The sequence below is a fragment of the Pristis pectinata genome, chromosome 11 (assembly GCF_009764475.1).
Source record: "Pristis pectinata isolate sPriPec2 chromosome 11, sPriPec2.1.pri, whole genome shotgun sequence".
NCBI lineage: Eukaryota > Metazoa > Chordata > Chondrichthyes > Rhinopristiformes > Pristidae > Pristis > Pristis pectinata.
In genome coordinates this window covers 32931150-32947406 of record NC_067415.1, presented here as the reverse complement: position 1 = coordinate 32947406, position 16257 = coordinate 32931150, and the positions used below count along the sequence as shown (strand labels likewise).

The window sequence follows — 16257 nt, the reverse complement described above, 5'->3', positions numbered from 1 at the left end:
CTATGTCTTGCCTAAATATGTTTAGATTTTTTTAATATCATTATTGTCCAATTATAAATGATGCAACTGAAAATTGCAGCTTTTAAACTTTGATTATGATGAGATTAAAGATGAGATCAAAGGCTCCTTCACAGTGTTGGTTCTCAGTGAACTGAGAATACAAATTGTATTCTTACTGGCATCCCGTATGTATAATGCTAAATGTTTCAGAATGGAGTTATGCAAGTTTCTTTTTCTGATATAAGCTAATGGATTTTCAAAAATAATTTTGCAATCAGACTGCAATGAACATCAGTTACATAATGTTCTTGTGATACTCTGCATTCATTTTAGTAATTCCATCATTACTACTGCATCTACAAATAATAAAGCTGTACCCAGCAGAAATTCACACTAATATTATAATGTGTAATGTTCTCATCAAATACTATCATTGGGCAGCATTTATAATTGCACTACTAGATATTTTCCCTTGCTTTCTGTATTATGTTTGCTGACAATCATTGAGAGAGTATTTGGATAACATGATTTTAAATGTATGGTGCATGTTATTACCAGCAGTAAAATTAAGGACAAGACAGGTGATTTGTTTTTTAAATAAGCACTTTTCATTTTACCAACTGAATTTTTGATTAAACATAGTCACCTCAAAATTCACTTGCTAAAATTGGAATTCTGTTAACTTAAACTTAGTACAGTGGAGTATTTCTGTTCTCCAAGTAAAAAAAACATGCATTCCATTCCACTCATACATGGTATAAGTAAACTTGTGCATCAAAAACATATGTTCATGTTTCCTAAGTTAATATTTTTTAAACATTGCTTTTAGTGCATATCTAGAGTTAAATTGTTTCTGGTCATTGAGTTCTGCAGAATGTAATTATGGCAACTCTGATCAAACTGTATGCCACGTAACAATACTATGCCCAATATTCAAATTTGCTAATGGCATTGTAGCAATACATATTTTCTTAAGAGATTTTGATAGCACTTATAATCGTTCCTCAAAGTTGGCCATAAGAAATATGAAGGTGGAATAAATACAGATAAGTGTCTGTGCTTTGAATGTGGGGGAGGGGGGGGAGAATGGAAGAATAATTTTGAATCAAAAGATGTAGAAATCTGAAATAAAAACAGAAAATGCAGGTAATATTCAGCAGGTTAGTCAGCATCTATGGAGAGAGAGAGAAGCAGAGCTGATATTTTAGATCGATAACCTTTTATCAGAACCAGAAAAATTAAAAATCAAATATTTAAATTGCAGAGGAAAGGGAGGGGTGGAGAGAACATTGGGATTGTCCAATTGGGTATTGGATGGAGACCAAGGGAGTTTTAGACACACAAGGTGATGGTGCTGGCTGAGAGAGTGTGGTGGGGGCTTGTTAACTGCAGCTGATGTGCCTGAAGGGGATGTAATTTGAAGGTGTTTGAGGACAGCAGGGTGAAAAAACATGCTGGAACAGTGGGATACAAGATAATGCGGTATCTGGAAATACCCAGCAGGTCAGTAGGGAGATGAAAACTTGAGTTAAAATTACAGGTCCATAAGTATTTATGAAAACTGGCCATAAACTAGAAAGGCTAGTTATCTGAAATTGCTGAATATGGAATTGAGTCCTGAGGGCTGTAAGGTACGTAGTACCAACATAAGATGGTGTACATTGTGTTTATGGAGACAGAAGAAACTGAAGATTCTGGAATCTGGAACGACACATAAAGTGCTGGAGGAACTCAGCAGGTCAGGCAGCATCTATTAAGGGAAGTGGACAGTTGACTGTCCATTGGCCTCCATAGATACTGCCTGACCTGAGTTCCTCCAGCGCTTTGTGTTTGTGTTGCATTGTGTTTATGTTGGGCTTCATTGGAATAGCATAAGAGATCAAAGAGAAGTCAAAGTGTTAGTGAGTTGGAGAATTAAATTGATAGGCAACTGGAAATTCAGGGTCAACAATGGGGAATGTATGTTAAGGAACCTGCATCGTGAGCAATAAATATACTATACTCAATTGGAAATAGCAGAAGTGAATGGCTGCTTCATCTGGCAGGCATGTTTGGGTTCCTGGATGGTGGGAAGGGAGGAGATAAAAGGGCAAATGTTGCATCTCCTGTAGTTGCATGGCACAGTATCACGAGGATGGGAGTTCTTGAATCCTTTTGAGTTTATTATTTGCGATTGAGGACTAACTTTAATCGACAACAATGCTATGCTATCGAGCAAATTGCCTTTGGGGGTCTCAGCATAGCATCACATTAAGCAAGGCAAGGAAACCTCTGATTTACAACCTATTGCTATCCTTTGATTATTGAACACATGCAAGAAGCACTTAAGATAGTAAGGGCACGGGATATACTCTGGATTTCTGTGGCAAATGGACCTGCCCATGTTTGTATTTGGAGGAGTAACCTTATGAAATCTTCGGCCTCTGCCATGAAGACACCTTCCTCTGCTTTAAGTGACACAACTATTTAGCTCAATAGGATGGATTCAGAACGGATCTAGTAGCTTATAATCGGATCTAGTAGGTATTCAAGAGTCACTCTGGGCTATTGACTACAACAAAATTGTATTCTTCTGCAATTTCTGGCTAGCTGGGCATATCTCTCAACAGTAACCTTGGGTAGAGGCAAAAAATCCTAAGACACTGATTTGAAGAACAGAAAAATAATTCCTGAAATTCTACAGTGTTTATCTTTCAATTGCTATTGCTAAAGTTTATTACATTCCTGTTCATGGGAATGCGTGGTGAAAAAATTAATTGCTGCAATTCCCACATTACAGCAATGATTTCATTTTTTTAAAAAAATCTTTCATTGGGTGTAAAATATTTTGGAGTATCTTGAAGCTTCAAAAGGCATTGGGTAAATGCAAGACATTCTCTTTTATCTACGATCCCATAGCTCTGTTTCTTCCATCCACAATTCCATGCTTCTATTGTAGCCTGGACTTTGTGGGCATCACCTTTCTCATTGTAGGTTGCTGTCTCCAGGTGGTTCTGGCCGTCATTTGGCAGTCCTTTGTGATCTAGGATGACTGACTTCCATTCTGGATTTGTGGATTCTGAGGTGGCAAATGAGGCCAATGTGGGAACTGCTGACTCTTTCACGGATGATTGGTGGGAGGAGGCTGGGTGGTTTATGAAGTGGTCTGCTCCTTTCACCATTTACGCAGAGTTTCTGTGCACTCGTGATGCATGGACTCAAGGTTCAATAACATCCTGAATACTCCTTTTCCACTTTGAGTGATCACAGGTCAGTTTCAACAGGGATGTTCCATTTCTTCAAGGAGGTTGTGAGCATGTTCTTGATTCCTATCCTCTGGTAATCTCTTCCTGTGATAGAGCCTGGAATAGAGTTACTTGTTGGAAAAGCAAAAAACTGCAGTTATTGGAAGATGAAACAAAAACAAATTCTGGAAAATTCAGCCAAGGTGATCCTTCCTTTGAATAATGACTCCCCCTGTTCTGAGGAAGGGTCATTGAATGAAAATGTTAACTGGTTTCTCTTTCCATAGATGCTGCTTGACTTGCTGAGTTCTTGTAGTATTTCTGTTTTTGTATCTGTTTTAGGAGTCTGTGGACAGGTACAGTGGCATGCAAAAGTTTGGGCACCCCTGGTCAAAATTTCTGTTACTGTGAATGGTTAAGTGAGTAAGAAAATGAACTGATCTCCAAAAGACTTAAAGTTAAAGAAGAAACATTCTTTTCAACATTTTAAGCAAGATTAGTGTATTATTTTTGTTTTGTACAATTTTAGAGCGGAAAAAAAGGAAAGGAGCACTATGCAAAAGTTTGGGCACATCAAGAGATTTGAGCTCTCAGATAACTTTTACCAAGATCTCAGACCTTCATTAGCTTGTTAGGGCTTTAGCTTGTTAGCGCTATGGCTTGTTCACAGTCATCGTTAGGAAAGGCCAAGTGATGCAAATTTACAAGCTTTATAAATACCCTGACTCCTCAAACCTTGTCCCAACAATCAGCAGCCATGGGCTCCTCTAAGCAGCTGCCTAGCACTCTGAAAATTAAAATAAATGCTGCCCAAAAAGCAGGAGAAGGCTATAATAAGATAGCAAAGCGTTTTCAGGTAGCTGTTTCTTGTTCATAATGTAGTTAAGAAATGGCAGTTAACAGGAACGGTTGAGGTCTGGAAGACCAAGAAAACTTTGAGAGAACTGCTTGTAGGATTGCGAGAAAGGCAAATCAAAACCCCCATTTGACTGCAAAAGACCTTCAGGAAGATTTAGCAGACTCTAGAGTGGTGGTGCACTGTTCTATTGTGCAGTGACACCTGCACAAATATGACCTTCATGGAAGAGTCATCAGAAGAAAACCTTTCCTACGTCCTCACCACAAAATTCAGTGTCAGGAGTTTGCAAAGGAACATCTAAACAAGCCTGATGCATTTTGGAAACAAGTCCTGTGGACCGATGAAGTTAAAATAGAACTTTTTGGCTGCAATGAGCAAAGGTATGTTTGGAGAAAAAAGGGTACAGAATTTCATGAAAAGAACACCTCTCCAACTGTTAGGTACAGGGTTGGATCGAACATGCTTTGGGCTTGTGTTGCAGCCTGTGGCACGGGGAACATTTCACTGATAGAGGGAAGAATGAATTCAATTAAATACCAGCAAATTCTGGAAGCAAACATCACACCGTCTGTAAAAAAAAAAGCTGAAGATGAAAAGAGGATGGCTTCTACAACAGGATAACGATCCTAAACATACCTCAAAATCCACAGTGGACTACCTCAAGAGGCACAAGCTGAAGGTTTTGCCATGGCCCTCACAGTCCCCCGACCTAAACGTCATCGAAAATCTGTGGATAGACCTCAAAAAAAAAGCAGTGCATGCAAGATGGCCCAAGAATCTCCCAGAACTAGAAGCCTTTTGCAAGGAAGAATGGGCAAAAATCCCCCAAACAAGAATTGAAAGACTCTTAGCTAGCTACAGAAAGCGTTTACAAGCAGTGATACTTGCCAAAGGGGGTGTTACTAAGTACTGACCATGCAGGGTGCCCAAACTTTTGCTTTGGGCCCTTCTCCTTTTTTGTTATTTTGAAACTGTAAAAGATGGAAATAAAAAAAGTAATCTTGCTTAAAATATTAAAGAAATGTATCATCTTTAACTTTATGCCTTTTGGAAATCAGGTCATCTTTTACTCGCTTAGCTATTCACAGTAACAGAAATTTTGACCAGGGGTGCCCAAACTTTTGCATACCACTGTATGTGAATGATATGGCTTGCCCAACGTAGCTAATTGAGTGTAACTAGGGTCCTAACTCTGGTGATGTTGGTCAGGGCGAGGACAACTGATATTAGTTTGCTTGTCCTTCCAGCACAGAGACAGCATTGGTAGTATTCACCTTTCTAGATAGCCCAGGTTTTTAGAAGTATAAAGGAGGACACTGAGAAAACCCTGAGTTTTCTGCCATGTTCAAGGTATTAATCTTCAAATGTCCTTTTTCCCCAATCGGTCAAAAGCTGTGGAGCATTGAAGACAGTGATGAATTTCATCATTGATGTTTCCCTTCACTGAGAGGTAGCTCTCACAGTACCCCATTCCTGCCTTTTCCTCATAGTCCTTCATCCCTTTTGCATTAATAAATATTCTTATTTCTATCCTGAATATACTTAATGTGTTGGCCTCCATTGCCTTCTGTGATAGAGAATTCCATGGGTTCACCATCTTCTACATGAAGAAATCCTGATCTCGATTCTAAATGGCATACCCTGTATCCTGATACTGTGCCCTTGATTCTGGACTCCCCAGCCATCAGGAACACCATCCCTATATCTGATCTTAGTGACCTTGTTAGAATTTTATAGGCTTCTGTAAAATCCCCTCTCATTCTTCTAAACTCCAGTGCATACAGCCCAATCCAACTGAAACTCTCCTCATACATCTGTTCTACTGTCCCAGAAATTGTTGTAATAAATTTTCGTTGCACTCCCTCCCTGGTAAGAACATTCTTGGATAAGTAGACCAAAACTGCACACACAACTCCAGGTGGGGCCTCACCATGGCCCTGTACAGCTGCTGCAAGATATCCTTGCTCCTGTACTCAAATCCTCTTATAATTGCCACACCTGATCACTTGCTTTCAGTGACTGGTATCCAAGGACACCAAGTCATGTTGCACCTTCCCATTTCCCAGTCTATCACTATTCGGGTAATCATTTTGTTAGAATCAAAGAGAATAACCCATTTACCCACACTAAACTGCATCTGCCATATATTTTCCCACTACTTCACTTGACTCAATCATGTTGGAGTCTCTTTGCATCCTCTCCACAGTTCACACCACCACCCTCAATCCCCAGCTTTGTGTTGCCTTATTATATTTACCACACATATCCAAATCATTGATATATATTGTGAATAGCTGTGGCCCAAGCACTGATCTCTGCAGCACCCCACTAGTCACTACCTATCACCCCGAAAAAGACCTCTTTCTTCCTACTGTCTCCTGTCTGTTAACCAAGTCTCAATCCAATCCCATCTGTTTTAGTTTTGCAAACTAACCTCTTATGTGGGATGTTATTGAAAGCTTTATGAAAATTCAGATACATCACATCCACTCATTCTACATTATATATTCTACTAGTTACGTCCTCAAAAAAAAAAGCATGATTTCCATTTCATAAGGCAAAGCTATCTTTGTCCACTCCTGTTAACACTTCCCAAGTGTTTTGTTATTGCATCTTTTTACAATAGATTCTAGTATTTTCTCCACTATTGATATTTGGCTTGCTGTACCATAATTTTCTATTTTTTTTTCCTTCCTCTTTTTAAATAGTGGGATTACATTTTTCACCCTCCAGTCTGTAGAAACTGCTCCAAGGTCTAAAGAATTTTGCAAGGTGACTACCAATGCATCCATTATTTCCAGGGCCACTTCCTTTAGTAGTATGCAATAAGCAGCAATTGTGCATTAGTTTGCCATTTAAAAAAAACTCATCTGCACACATTCAATGAAACATAACATTTTTGGGTTATTAAAACCTTATGAATAGTTAATACCTAAGGTTGCTGGATGTCCACTTTCCGATGATAGTTCTGGGGAAAACGGCAAAGTGGAACTTCCCATGGAGGTGCGGGAATTCACTGACTGCAACTTTCTGAACTTCTGCATTACTGTACATTGCAGAAGTTGCTGTCATGATCACAATGATGATGATTGCTGACCGGTTTGTTGTTCTAACAAGAGCAAAATCTGACTGCTGTCTCTGTATTTCTGCCATTTCTTCCTTGTCTTCCAATCACCTAAGCTGCATATAAGAATGTAGTGATTTATCTACTTTGTACATAACATTTTTTTTCTGTTCCATCAATTATTCCACATTATCCTCTAGTACATATTCTATCACTTATGAATTGGTGAAAATAAAAATCTCCCTTAATTCACCCTTTACTACTTCCATCTCATTCTGCACTCTCCAACCATTATTTCATTTTTTTAATGGCTTGTAAAGCTCTTTTTGCTTTCATTTTTAATATTATTCTGCCTTTTGAACCTTTTTCACCTTCCTATTACATTTTCCATGCTCAGTGATAAGGCATTTCATATCATTAGTTCTAACTATCAAATAGGCATTTTTTTTTAACCTCCAACCTTAATCTCTTCTTATCCATGGAATTCCATATTTTGCTTTGGCTCTTATTTTGTATTCTTTCTTTTATATCAAGATTTCCACTTTTTGATAAAGTTGCTGATTTTTCCAACCAGTTAACTAGGGACAGATCTCTTTGCACTTAGCTTTTTTGAGCCCAGGACCTTAATTTTTTGAACCTTCATTAAGCTTTCCTATGCATACTTTGTGATTTACCTGTTTCCCAATGTACTCCAGCTCTCATTGAATTTCTTGAATGCAATCTGAAAAGCATTTCCTATTTTAACCGTATTAATTATCCTTATTGTCTAATTGGATTAGTTAAAATTGAATCGTACTATTCCATGTTTTTTGTGTTTGTCTCTGAATTTTCAGCAGGAGATATTTCAAACAGGGGTTAACAACTTCTTTCCTCAGAGGAAATAAAACAAAATTCTCCTATATTTTTAAAATACAAATTGAAGTTTTAGCTTCATTGTCCTCAAGACAGGAGTCGAGGATAAAGAATGCTCGTGACTACTCCTGAAATATTTTTCTTTAACTATGTACAGCATCATGTACCATGGAGGTATGGAATCCAAACTTGAACATGTTTCTCCTGACACATTGAATTTATATTTTCAGCTGCACAAGATTAGAGGAAAAAAATTACAGAGAGGGTAAGACAACAAATAGTATCTGGTATATAAATTAATTTTCTCTGACCATTTGAGGTAGTACGAATTATCAACCAAAAACTCTGCAATGACTGGATCTATAAACCTTCAAATAGTAATACTGTAGCTTTAACATCCACTGGAACTGGATGGATGGAATTTCTTTTTGGTTCAGCTTGAACCAATGTCCTTCTAATATGGAGGCAAGAGTATTAATGCTGATGCAAGCTGTCATTTGATGCTAACTAGCTATTAACAATAACTTATTGTTATAAAGCATCAATAATGGTTGTTTACAAGGTACTTCAGAGGAAAACTAGCACCAATCCAAGCCATTAATAAAAGGAAGTAGATCTTAAGAGTTTTAAAGTTTGAGAATGAGGTGGATGGGAAGGGTTTAATTAAGTAGGAAATTCAAGAGAGTGGGATGTAGATGGCTTAAGGCAATGAAATCAGTTGAGGTTAAAGGGAGATGCACAAAAGATTGGAGTAAGAGGAAAATGAGTTGGTGGGAAGAGTTGCAATACTGAAGAAGGTTAACAATGGGGCAAGGACTAAGGGATAAGAACATGACTGTTTTTAAAATTGGAAACATAGGGACTGAATCACTGCAGGCTAGTGAGGCCGCAGGAGAAGGGGAACAATAATATTTATAGAGCACGTTTTAATGTGGAAAATATTTCAAAATGTTTTGTAATGTTATGTAGGGCAAAGTAGATGGTCTTTGTGATTGACAAAAAGGATGAGGCACGAAGCTCAGCTTGGTGCATCAGGGTACAAGTTGAGTCGTTTTGACTGAGTTACTACCCAAGGAAGGAAATGGAGATTACCACCAGGTGGGATGGAGTGGAGTAGTTGAATGGCCTGTTTACACCTGCTTTAATGTATGGAGCTTGCAAGTATCTAAGGATACTTCCGATTTGTAATTTGTATCACATAAGCACTACATCCAAATTTTTATCCATAACCAGACAGTATGCAAAGTGGTCATTGGCATATTTGGATATTGATATCAATGGCTTAATAATTAATGCTGCTTGTGTTCATTTTCTTTAATTTCTTACAGAATAAAGGTTCCCTCCAGTTTGAGGACAAATGGGATCTCATGCGCCCCATTGTCCTAAAGCTGTTACGGCAGGAATCTGTGACAAAGCAACAGTGGTTTGACTTATTTTCGTAAGTACTTCATTAATTTAATTGAGATTGTAAAAAAAAAATTAGACAGGATCTTTCTTGTGTTCTAGATAATACAAGTTCAGTGAGGCTGCACTTCTGGGTGACTGCATGGCCTGTTCATGATCCAAGCCAATTTCTTAGTTTAAGGATATATATTTGTATAGAAAGGGTACCTATGGCTTGGTGGGAGGGGTTTGTGCATATGTGATCAGAATGAAATTACTGTATCGTGTCTGATATGCCAGGTACTTAATGACGCCGGCTACCTCTGGAGGAGGTGAACCACTTGCATGTTGGGCTACAAGTTTTAAATTTTGTGGAACACAATTTGTAATTGTTCTGTGCTTGTTAATGCTCTTCATTCTTGTGGTATAGTACTTTGTACGTCAGCAAGGCATTGTGTTTTTAGCATTTGGAATTGCTGTGGTACAAATAATGCATAGCAATTTTATATCACTGTCAGTACACTGACTGTAAATGTGCATTTATTTGACAAATCTACCATTGCTTCTGACTTGAATGGGGAAAATAGGTGAATATCGTGCTTATTGACTTTCATTTCCAACTTTCTCTAAAATTGAGCCAAAAATAAGGCAATATTGGACCTGTTGGTTTGGTAGGTGATTGTCTAGCTATTTAAAATGAATTATTATAATATTCATCTTGCAAAATAATAGGGGAAGACCTCAATGGAAGTTGTAAGCTGAAAAGACCTGATGTATAAATAATTGTGGTTTGAGTCTTATCATTCCAAAGATTACAAAACTCCATGCTTTCTCTGAACTCATTGTCTTGCAATGTATTCTAATCTATTGGAGGACCTGAGTAAATATGTTGAGAATAAAGCACCATTTGAATGTTGTGTAATATTATTTGATGTTATATGTACTCAATCAGTCCATTTACCAAAGTTTCATCCAACTTGAAATCATTTTAAATAGTAATAATGGTATCACTTTAAGTGAACGAGCTGATAAAGGGAACAAGTTTAATTCTCAGCATAAAATGTGCAAAGATGTCTAATTTTGCTGTCGGTTCTTTTTATGGGAAACAAAACTATTGTGAAAGATTTCCATTTTGAAGAATGAAATCCACTGTCGATTACCTGTTCTTCAGTATAGTGCAGATAAAAGTTTCCAAATACAGCAATGCTTTTTTAAAGTCGGTATTTGACCTTGAAGAGCCCTATGGCAGCAAATTTATTTTCTTGCCAATTTCAGTTGTGTGCCATCCTTTATAGGTCAAGTAAGAAATCTAATTCATGCTACCTTGGTTCAATTTGAATTTTAGTATTCGCATAGTACTCTTACGGTTTTAAGTTGGGAAATTTCAATTTTAATTTAGACATCTGTGGTTTAACAAGATTCAGAGGCTGGTATTTTGCATTTGTAATGATGATGAAACTTTCAGAACCTTATGGAGTGCATAAGTGTACATCCAAGCTAGTCCCATTTGCCCGCATTTGGCCCATATCCTTCTAAACCTTTCCTATCCATGTACCTGTCCAATTGTCTTTTAAAAGTTGTTATTGTACCTTCCTCAGCTACTTCCTCTGGCAGCTCATTCCATATAGGTACCACCCTCAGTCTTTAAAAAAAAGTTCTCCCTCAAGTTCCCATTAAATCTTTTCCCCCTCATCTCAAACCTATGCCCTCCAGTTCTTGATTCCCCAACCCTGGGAAAAAGTTTGAGTGCATTCATCCTATCTATGCCACTCATGAATTTATACACTTCTATAAGATCACCCCTAGGTCTCCTATACTCCAAGGAATAAAGTCCTAGCCTGTCCAACCTCTCCCTATAACTCAGTCCCACAAGTCCTGGCCAAATCCTTATAAATCATTTCTGCACTCTTTCCAGTTTAATAACAACATCTTTCCTGTAGCAGGGTGACCAAAACTGTAAACAATACTCCAAATGTGGTCTGACAAACACCTCGTACAACTGCAACATAACCTTCCAACTTCTATACTCACTGCCTAACTGATGAAGGCCAACGTACCAAAAGCCGCCTTCACCACCCTGTCTCCCTGTGACTCAACTTTCAGGGAACCATGTACCTGAAATGCAAGGTTTATTATGAAAGTCCTACCTTGATTTGACTTTCCAAAATGCAACACTTCACACTTATCTGAATTAAATTCCATTTGCCATTCCTCGGCCCACTGACCCAGCTGTTCAAGATCCCACTGTAATTCTCGATAACCACCTTCATCTATTTTAGTGTCATCTACAAACTTACTAACCGTGCCATGTACAGTTGACAGTATATTCTAGGGAAATAATTGATGTGATGAAGTTCTAGTGTTTACAAAGTGTTCTTGTTGTGAAATATCTTGAAAATATTATGTTCTGTTGCATAGGTATGTGTGAGTTTTTACTCTGGGCAGCATTAAAAAAAAATTTAATGTATGCGTGTTTTAATTTCCTTGGAAAAATACTGCAAAATGTAACTGATATAAAAATAATTAGTTATTTTTATAGAATGTTTGTAATGTTTCACTTTCTGCCTTTTATGCTCTGTAAAGAAACAAAAGTATTGGCTTTTGTCTTATTGGTTGCTGTCTGAAAACTTTTCAATGGAGTTTGATTACATCATTATTACTGATTACTTGTAGTCTCTTTTGAACTAATATCTGACAGCAACCAATGTCTGAAAAAGGAAATTCAACTCCAAAAAGAGATTTTTATAAGCAGTTTTCTATGTCATCACTTTGCTGTTGACTGCACAATTCAAGTCACAGGTGATTTGTACATTGTAGTTCAGTCTGCAAGAGGAAATCATCATTAGTTTTCATTCATGGGAATTTTTATTTGTTTTATATAGTCATATCATAAAATTTAAAAATGCAATAAACATGACTAATTTTTTTTCTAGGTATGTTGTACTAGAATTTCACTGAAATTAAAATCTCCCACAGTTTGCAGAATCCTGCATTGTAAATAATAATGTTATTTTATAGAGACGTTCACGCTGTCTGTTTGTGGGATGATAAAGGTCCAGCAAAAATTCATCAGGCACTCAAGGAAGATATTTTAGATTTTATCAAACAAGCTCAAGCTGTAAGTTTGTGTCTTAGTTTTTTTGTTGAATGCTACACTATCTATAGTAAAACACTCTATCTGATACTTGTCACTTTTTATACTGCTTTTACTTAATGTTGCATTGAAGTACATTAATGCAACATTAAGTAAAAGCTGTATAGTTAAAAATTGTAAAATTCCCGATGTAGTACTTTGATTTCTGTTTAATTTGTTTTTGTGTTTGTACGAAAAATAAAAATTAACAACTAAACTTCAATGCGACAAGAATAGTACCCAAGTATGCCAGTATGTGGAAATAAGTTTACTGTCTATAACAATGCAGGAGGAGGCCATTGACTCATGGTGTCTGTGCTGGCTCCCTGGTGAGCAATCTCGCCAGTCCTTTTCTTCCTCTTATTGCTCTCTAGCATGTTCTCTCTTGTGGGCCCATCTACTCCCCTTTTTGATTCTTTTGTCACATACCTACAGAAAGAGAAAATTTACAATAGCCAATTTTTGGCATATCAGTGGAAACTGGGGAGAATGTGCAAACCCCAGAGGTAGCATCGTGGGTCAGGATGGAACTGGGTTCCCTGGAGCTTAGAACAGCAGAGCTAACTGCTGTACCATGGTACTGCCTAGCGTTTTTAACATACAGAAAATATTTTTTGTTGCTCCATTTATTTTCTGTTTTTGATATTTCCTGCAAACGACAGATTAGGTGGTAACCATTTGATCAGTACAAATCTATACTTAAGTGAACAAAATTCTTTCCAGATCATCAGGGACGTGTGCAGAAATTCAGGTCTGATTAGTTTCGAAGGGGCAGTTTAAATGATGCATATTGTAGACACGTGCATGAATCCTTAATGTGGCATGTAGGAGAGAGGGCATTCCCAGCTGATAATCCCCTTGCAAATCACATTAATTATTATTGTTTATATAACAGTATTTCTTGTTGCAGTAACATTTCACAAACCTGAATAATTGCAGATTCTAAAAACAATTAGGACTTTAGGTTCACCACACAGCTGCTTGTCATAAATTCCCCAGATTAAAAAAGAGAGAAGATCTGTTCCATTATGTATGAAGTGTAAACTCTCATGCTCTAACAATTATAAAATATTGTCCTAATGCATTTAGTGCTTTTAGATTTGCTGATTAAAATATGTTGCAAAATAATATTTACAAAAGCTGGGGGTGAAAAACAAATCGATAGTTGCACATCAGAATGCTTGGAGTTTCCTTCCTCAACATTTCATGGAAATGGTTTCGTTCCAGACCATCCTCGCTCGTGCTCTCACTCTCTCTGATCTCCAACTTTGGGATCTTGATCATTACACAAGTCATTGATTATCTCCTTGTCCCTCTCCTCTCCTGTGTTCTATTGCATTTTCTGTACAGGGCAATCATCAGTCTTTAAAGATTTAAGTATTGAAGCATATAAGGTCTTTTTTTAATTGTAATAGTATTGAGAAAGGGTTATATGGTTGGTGTATATATTACTCTAACTCTGTGTAGATGTAGTATGTCTCTGTCTCTATCTCTATAAAACATGTAGAATTTTGTCTGCAGTTAGCCTTTATACACCCAATTATTTTTGCCTGATCTGATGTAAATGTTAATGATGTTTTCTTTTGCAGAGGGTGCTGAGTCATCAAGATGACACTGCTTTATTGAAAGCCTACATTGCAGAATGGCGGAAATTCTTCACGCAATGTGACATTTTGCCCAAGCCTTTCTGTCAGTTAGAAATTACATTAATGGGCAAACAGGGCAGTAATAAGAAATCCAATGTAGAGGACAGTATTGTGAGAAAGGTAGGTAGATGGGGATTTAATGTTAATCATGTTTTTTGCTAAAATTAAACTTAATCAAATGTGGCTTCTATGGAATATAGCTCCACTGTAGTTGCAGAATCACAGAATAACTGCAGCATGGAAGGAGCCTATTTGGCTCATTTTGTGTCTGTACTAGCAAGCTATAGGAGCAATCCAGCTGCCCCCATCCTCTTCCCCAAAGTCCTGCAAGTTCTTTCATTTCAAATACCTTTCCAGTTGCCTTTTGAATGCTATAATTGAATCTCCGTCCATTAGTGCCCTAATAACTTTTTAAAATTTTTTTTAAAAAAGGAATTCGTGTCCTTTTTTTTTGTTCTTTTGTCAGTCACCTTCATTGTCTGCATTCTTAATGACTTAGCCTAATGGGGACATTTTCTCGATATACTCTGCCCATTCCTGTTATGACCTTAAAGTTGCCCATCAGCGACTTGAGTTCTGATGGGGGGAAGTACCTTAGCTTCAGTCTATCCACATCACTAAAGCCCCTCATTCTGGAATCACTTTAGTAATTCTCTTTTCCACCTTCTTTAAAGCCTTTCCATCTTTCCTAAATGTGGTGTCCAGAACTTGTCAGAATACAGTGTACCCCTGCATTATGGCAATTTGGGTAATGGAATTTCGCCCTTACGGAATTCTCAAATCACTACCAAAAATTTGATGTGCAAAATAAAAACTTGCTCTGATGGAATTTATCTGGGAGCTGGGGGAGGGGGTGGGTGGGGAGAAAGTAAACCCAAAATGTATATAGGTGACCCCTGCATTATGGGGGTGTTGCATTCCTAGAAACTGGGCTGTATCGTGAATCTCATCTATATTGCCCTATGCTGAATCTCCGGTCTTCCGTGGTGACGACTGATGTAAAGTACTCATTTAGTCACTCAACCATGCCCACTGCCTCAGTGAGCAGATTTCCTTTTTAGGATGCAGAACTCCTGTTGTTTAAGCAATATACCATCTGAAATGCCATTGCAGTTTCACAGATAATAAGGTAATATGTAAGCATTCTCTGAGTCTGGTGCATGTTTGCTCCAGAAGTCAAATTTGGTTACATTTGGGATGTAGTAACTTAAGAATATTTACAAACAGCTGCAGTTACCAGATTACCAGAATTCTTTTAAAGGAATATTTGAGCAGTGGCTTTAAAAGGGATATCCAGGTTAACAGGCAATCCTCACAACTGTGCTTCATTCCACAATGCTATTAGAAAACTGCTGGTTTTCATGCTTATTTTCCTTTCATCTGACATGAATATTTTGGTTTAAGCAACTTTTTTGTATTCTTTAATGTGTATTATGTAGTGTTCAACTTTTACACAGAGTTAACTGAAGTGCGGTGTGAACAGATATGACATGTTTCTATGAATGTGGTTCAACCAGATCTTAACCTAAAACACGCAAACCAACATGTAAACCTAATTCATTTCTATTCCTCCTTGTGCTGGTAAACAGTAGTCCCAGTGCCATTTCCATATTGTGCCCATCTTTGTAACTAGCATTAATTTCTATTTTTTGTATTGAAACCAGTTTTCCATCCAGTCCGCTGTACAGTCCATATGTTTTCATCTTGGTCCACGATCCTGTGCAGTGACAAAAGCCTTTTTGAGATCCAAGTACCTTGTATTGCAGCATCGTTACTTGGGATTCCCAATTGCAAGATGACATGTAGAATTGCTTGGTGCATGGGGATCATTAGATATCAGAACAGTAATGCACATTGACTTAGGCAGTATCGCATTTTCTTGGGCAGTCCCTCTGGGTTGAGGATGACTTGCTTTCCCTCCAGTTCTTTTGGTTCTGAGGTGGCTGAAGAGTCCTATGTGAGCATCACAGACTGCCACAGGTGGGGAGGGTGAGTGGGATGTTGTGCACTACATCTGCTGTTTGGGCATGGCCTCCACGTGATCCCATCATAGAAACTTGAGGTTTTTGGTGCCTTCCTGGATTCTGCTCCTCCAT

The 16257-nt window shown here is 37.7% G+C and overlaps 1 protein-coding gene across 2 annotated transcripts in view; it reads left to right on the top strand.

Moving 5' to 3' along the window:
• Positions 1 to 16257, top strand: part of LOC127575880 (cullin-5) — a 62305-nt gene that overhangs the window by 1224 nt on the left and 44824 nt on the right. The window contains exons 2-5 of one of the 2 annotated variants that reach the window (XM_052026088.1): positions 8230 to 8264; positions 9328 to 9437; positions 12401 to 12500; positions 14105 to 14281. In XM_052026088.1, coding sequence (XP_051882048.1) covers positions 9367 to 9437; positions 12401 to 12500; positions 14105 to 14281 — 348 coding nt within the window. In that variant the 5' untranslated portion in view covers positions 8230 to 8264; positions 9328 to 9366. The remainder of the gene's footprint in view (positions 1 to 8229; positions 8265 to 9327; positions 9438 to 12400; positions 12501 to 14104; positions 14282 to 16257) is intronic. The other variant, XM_052026087.1, reaches the window with a different exon arrangement.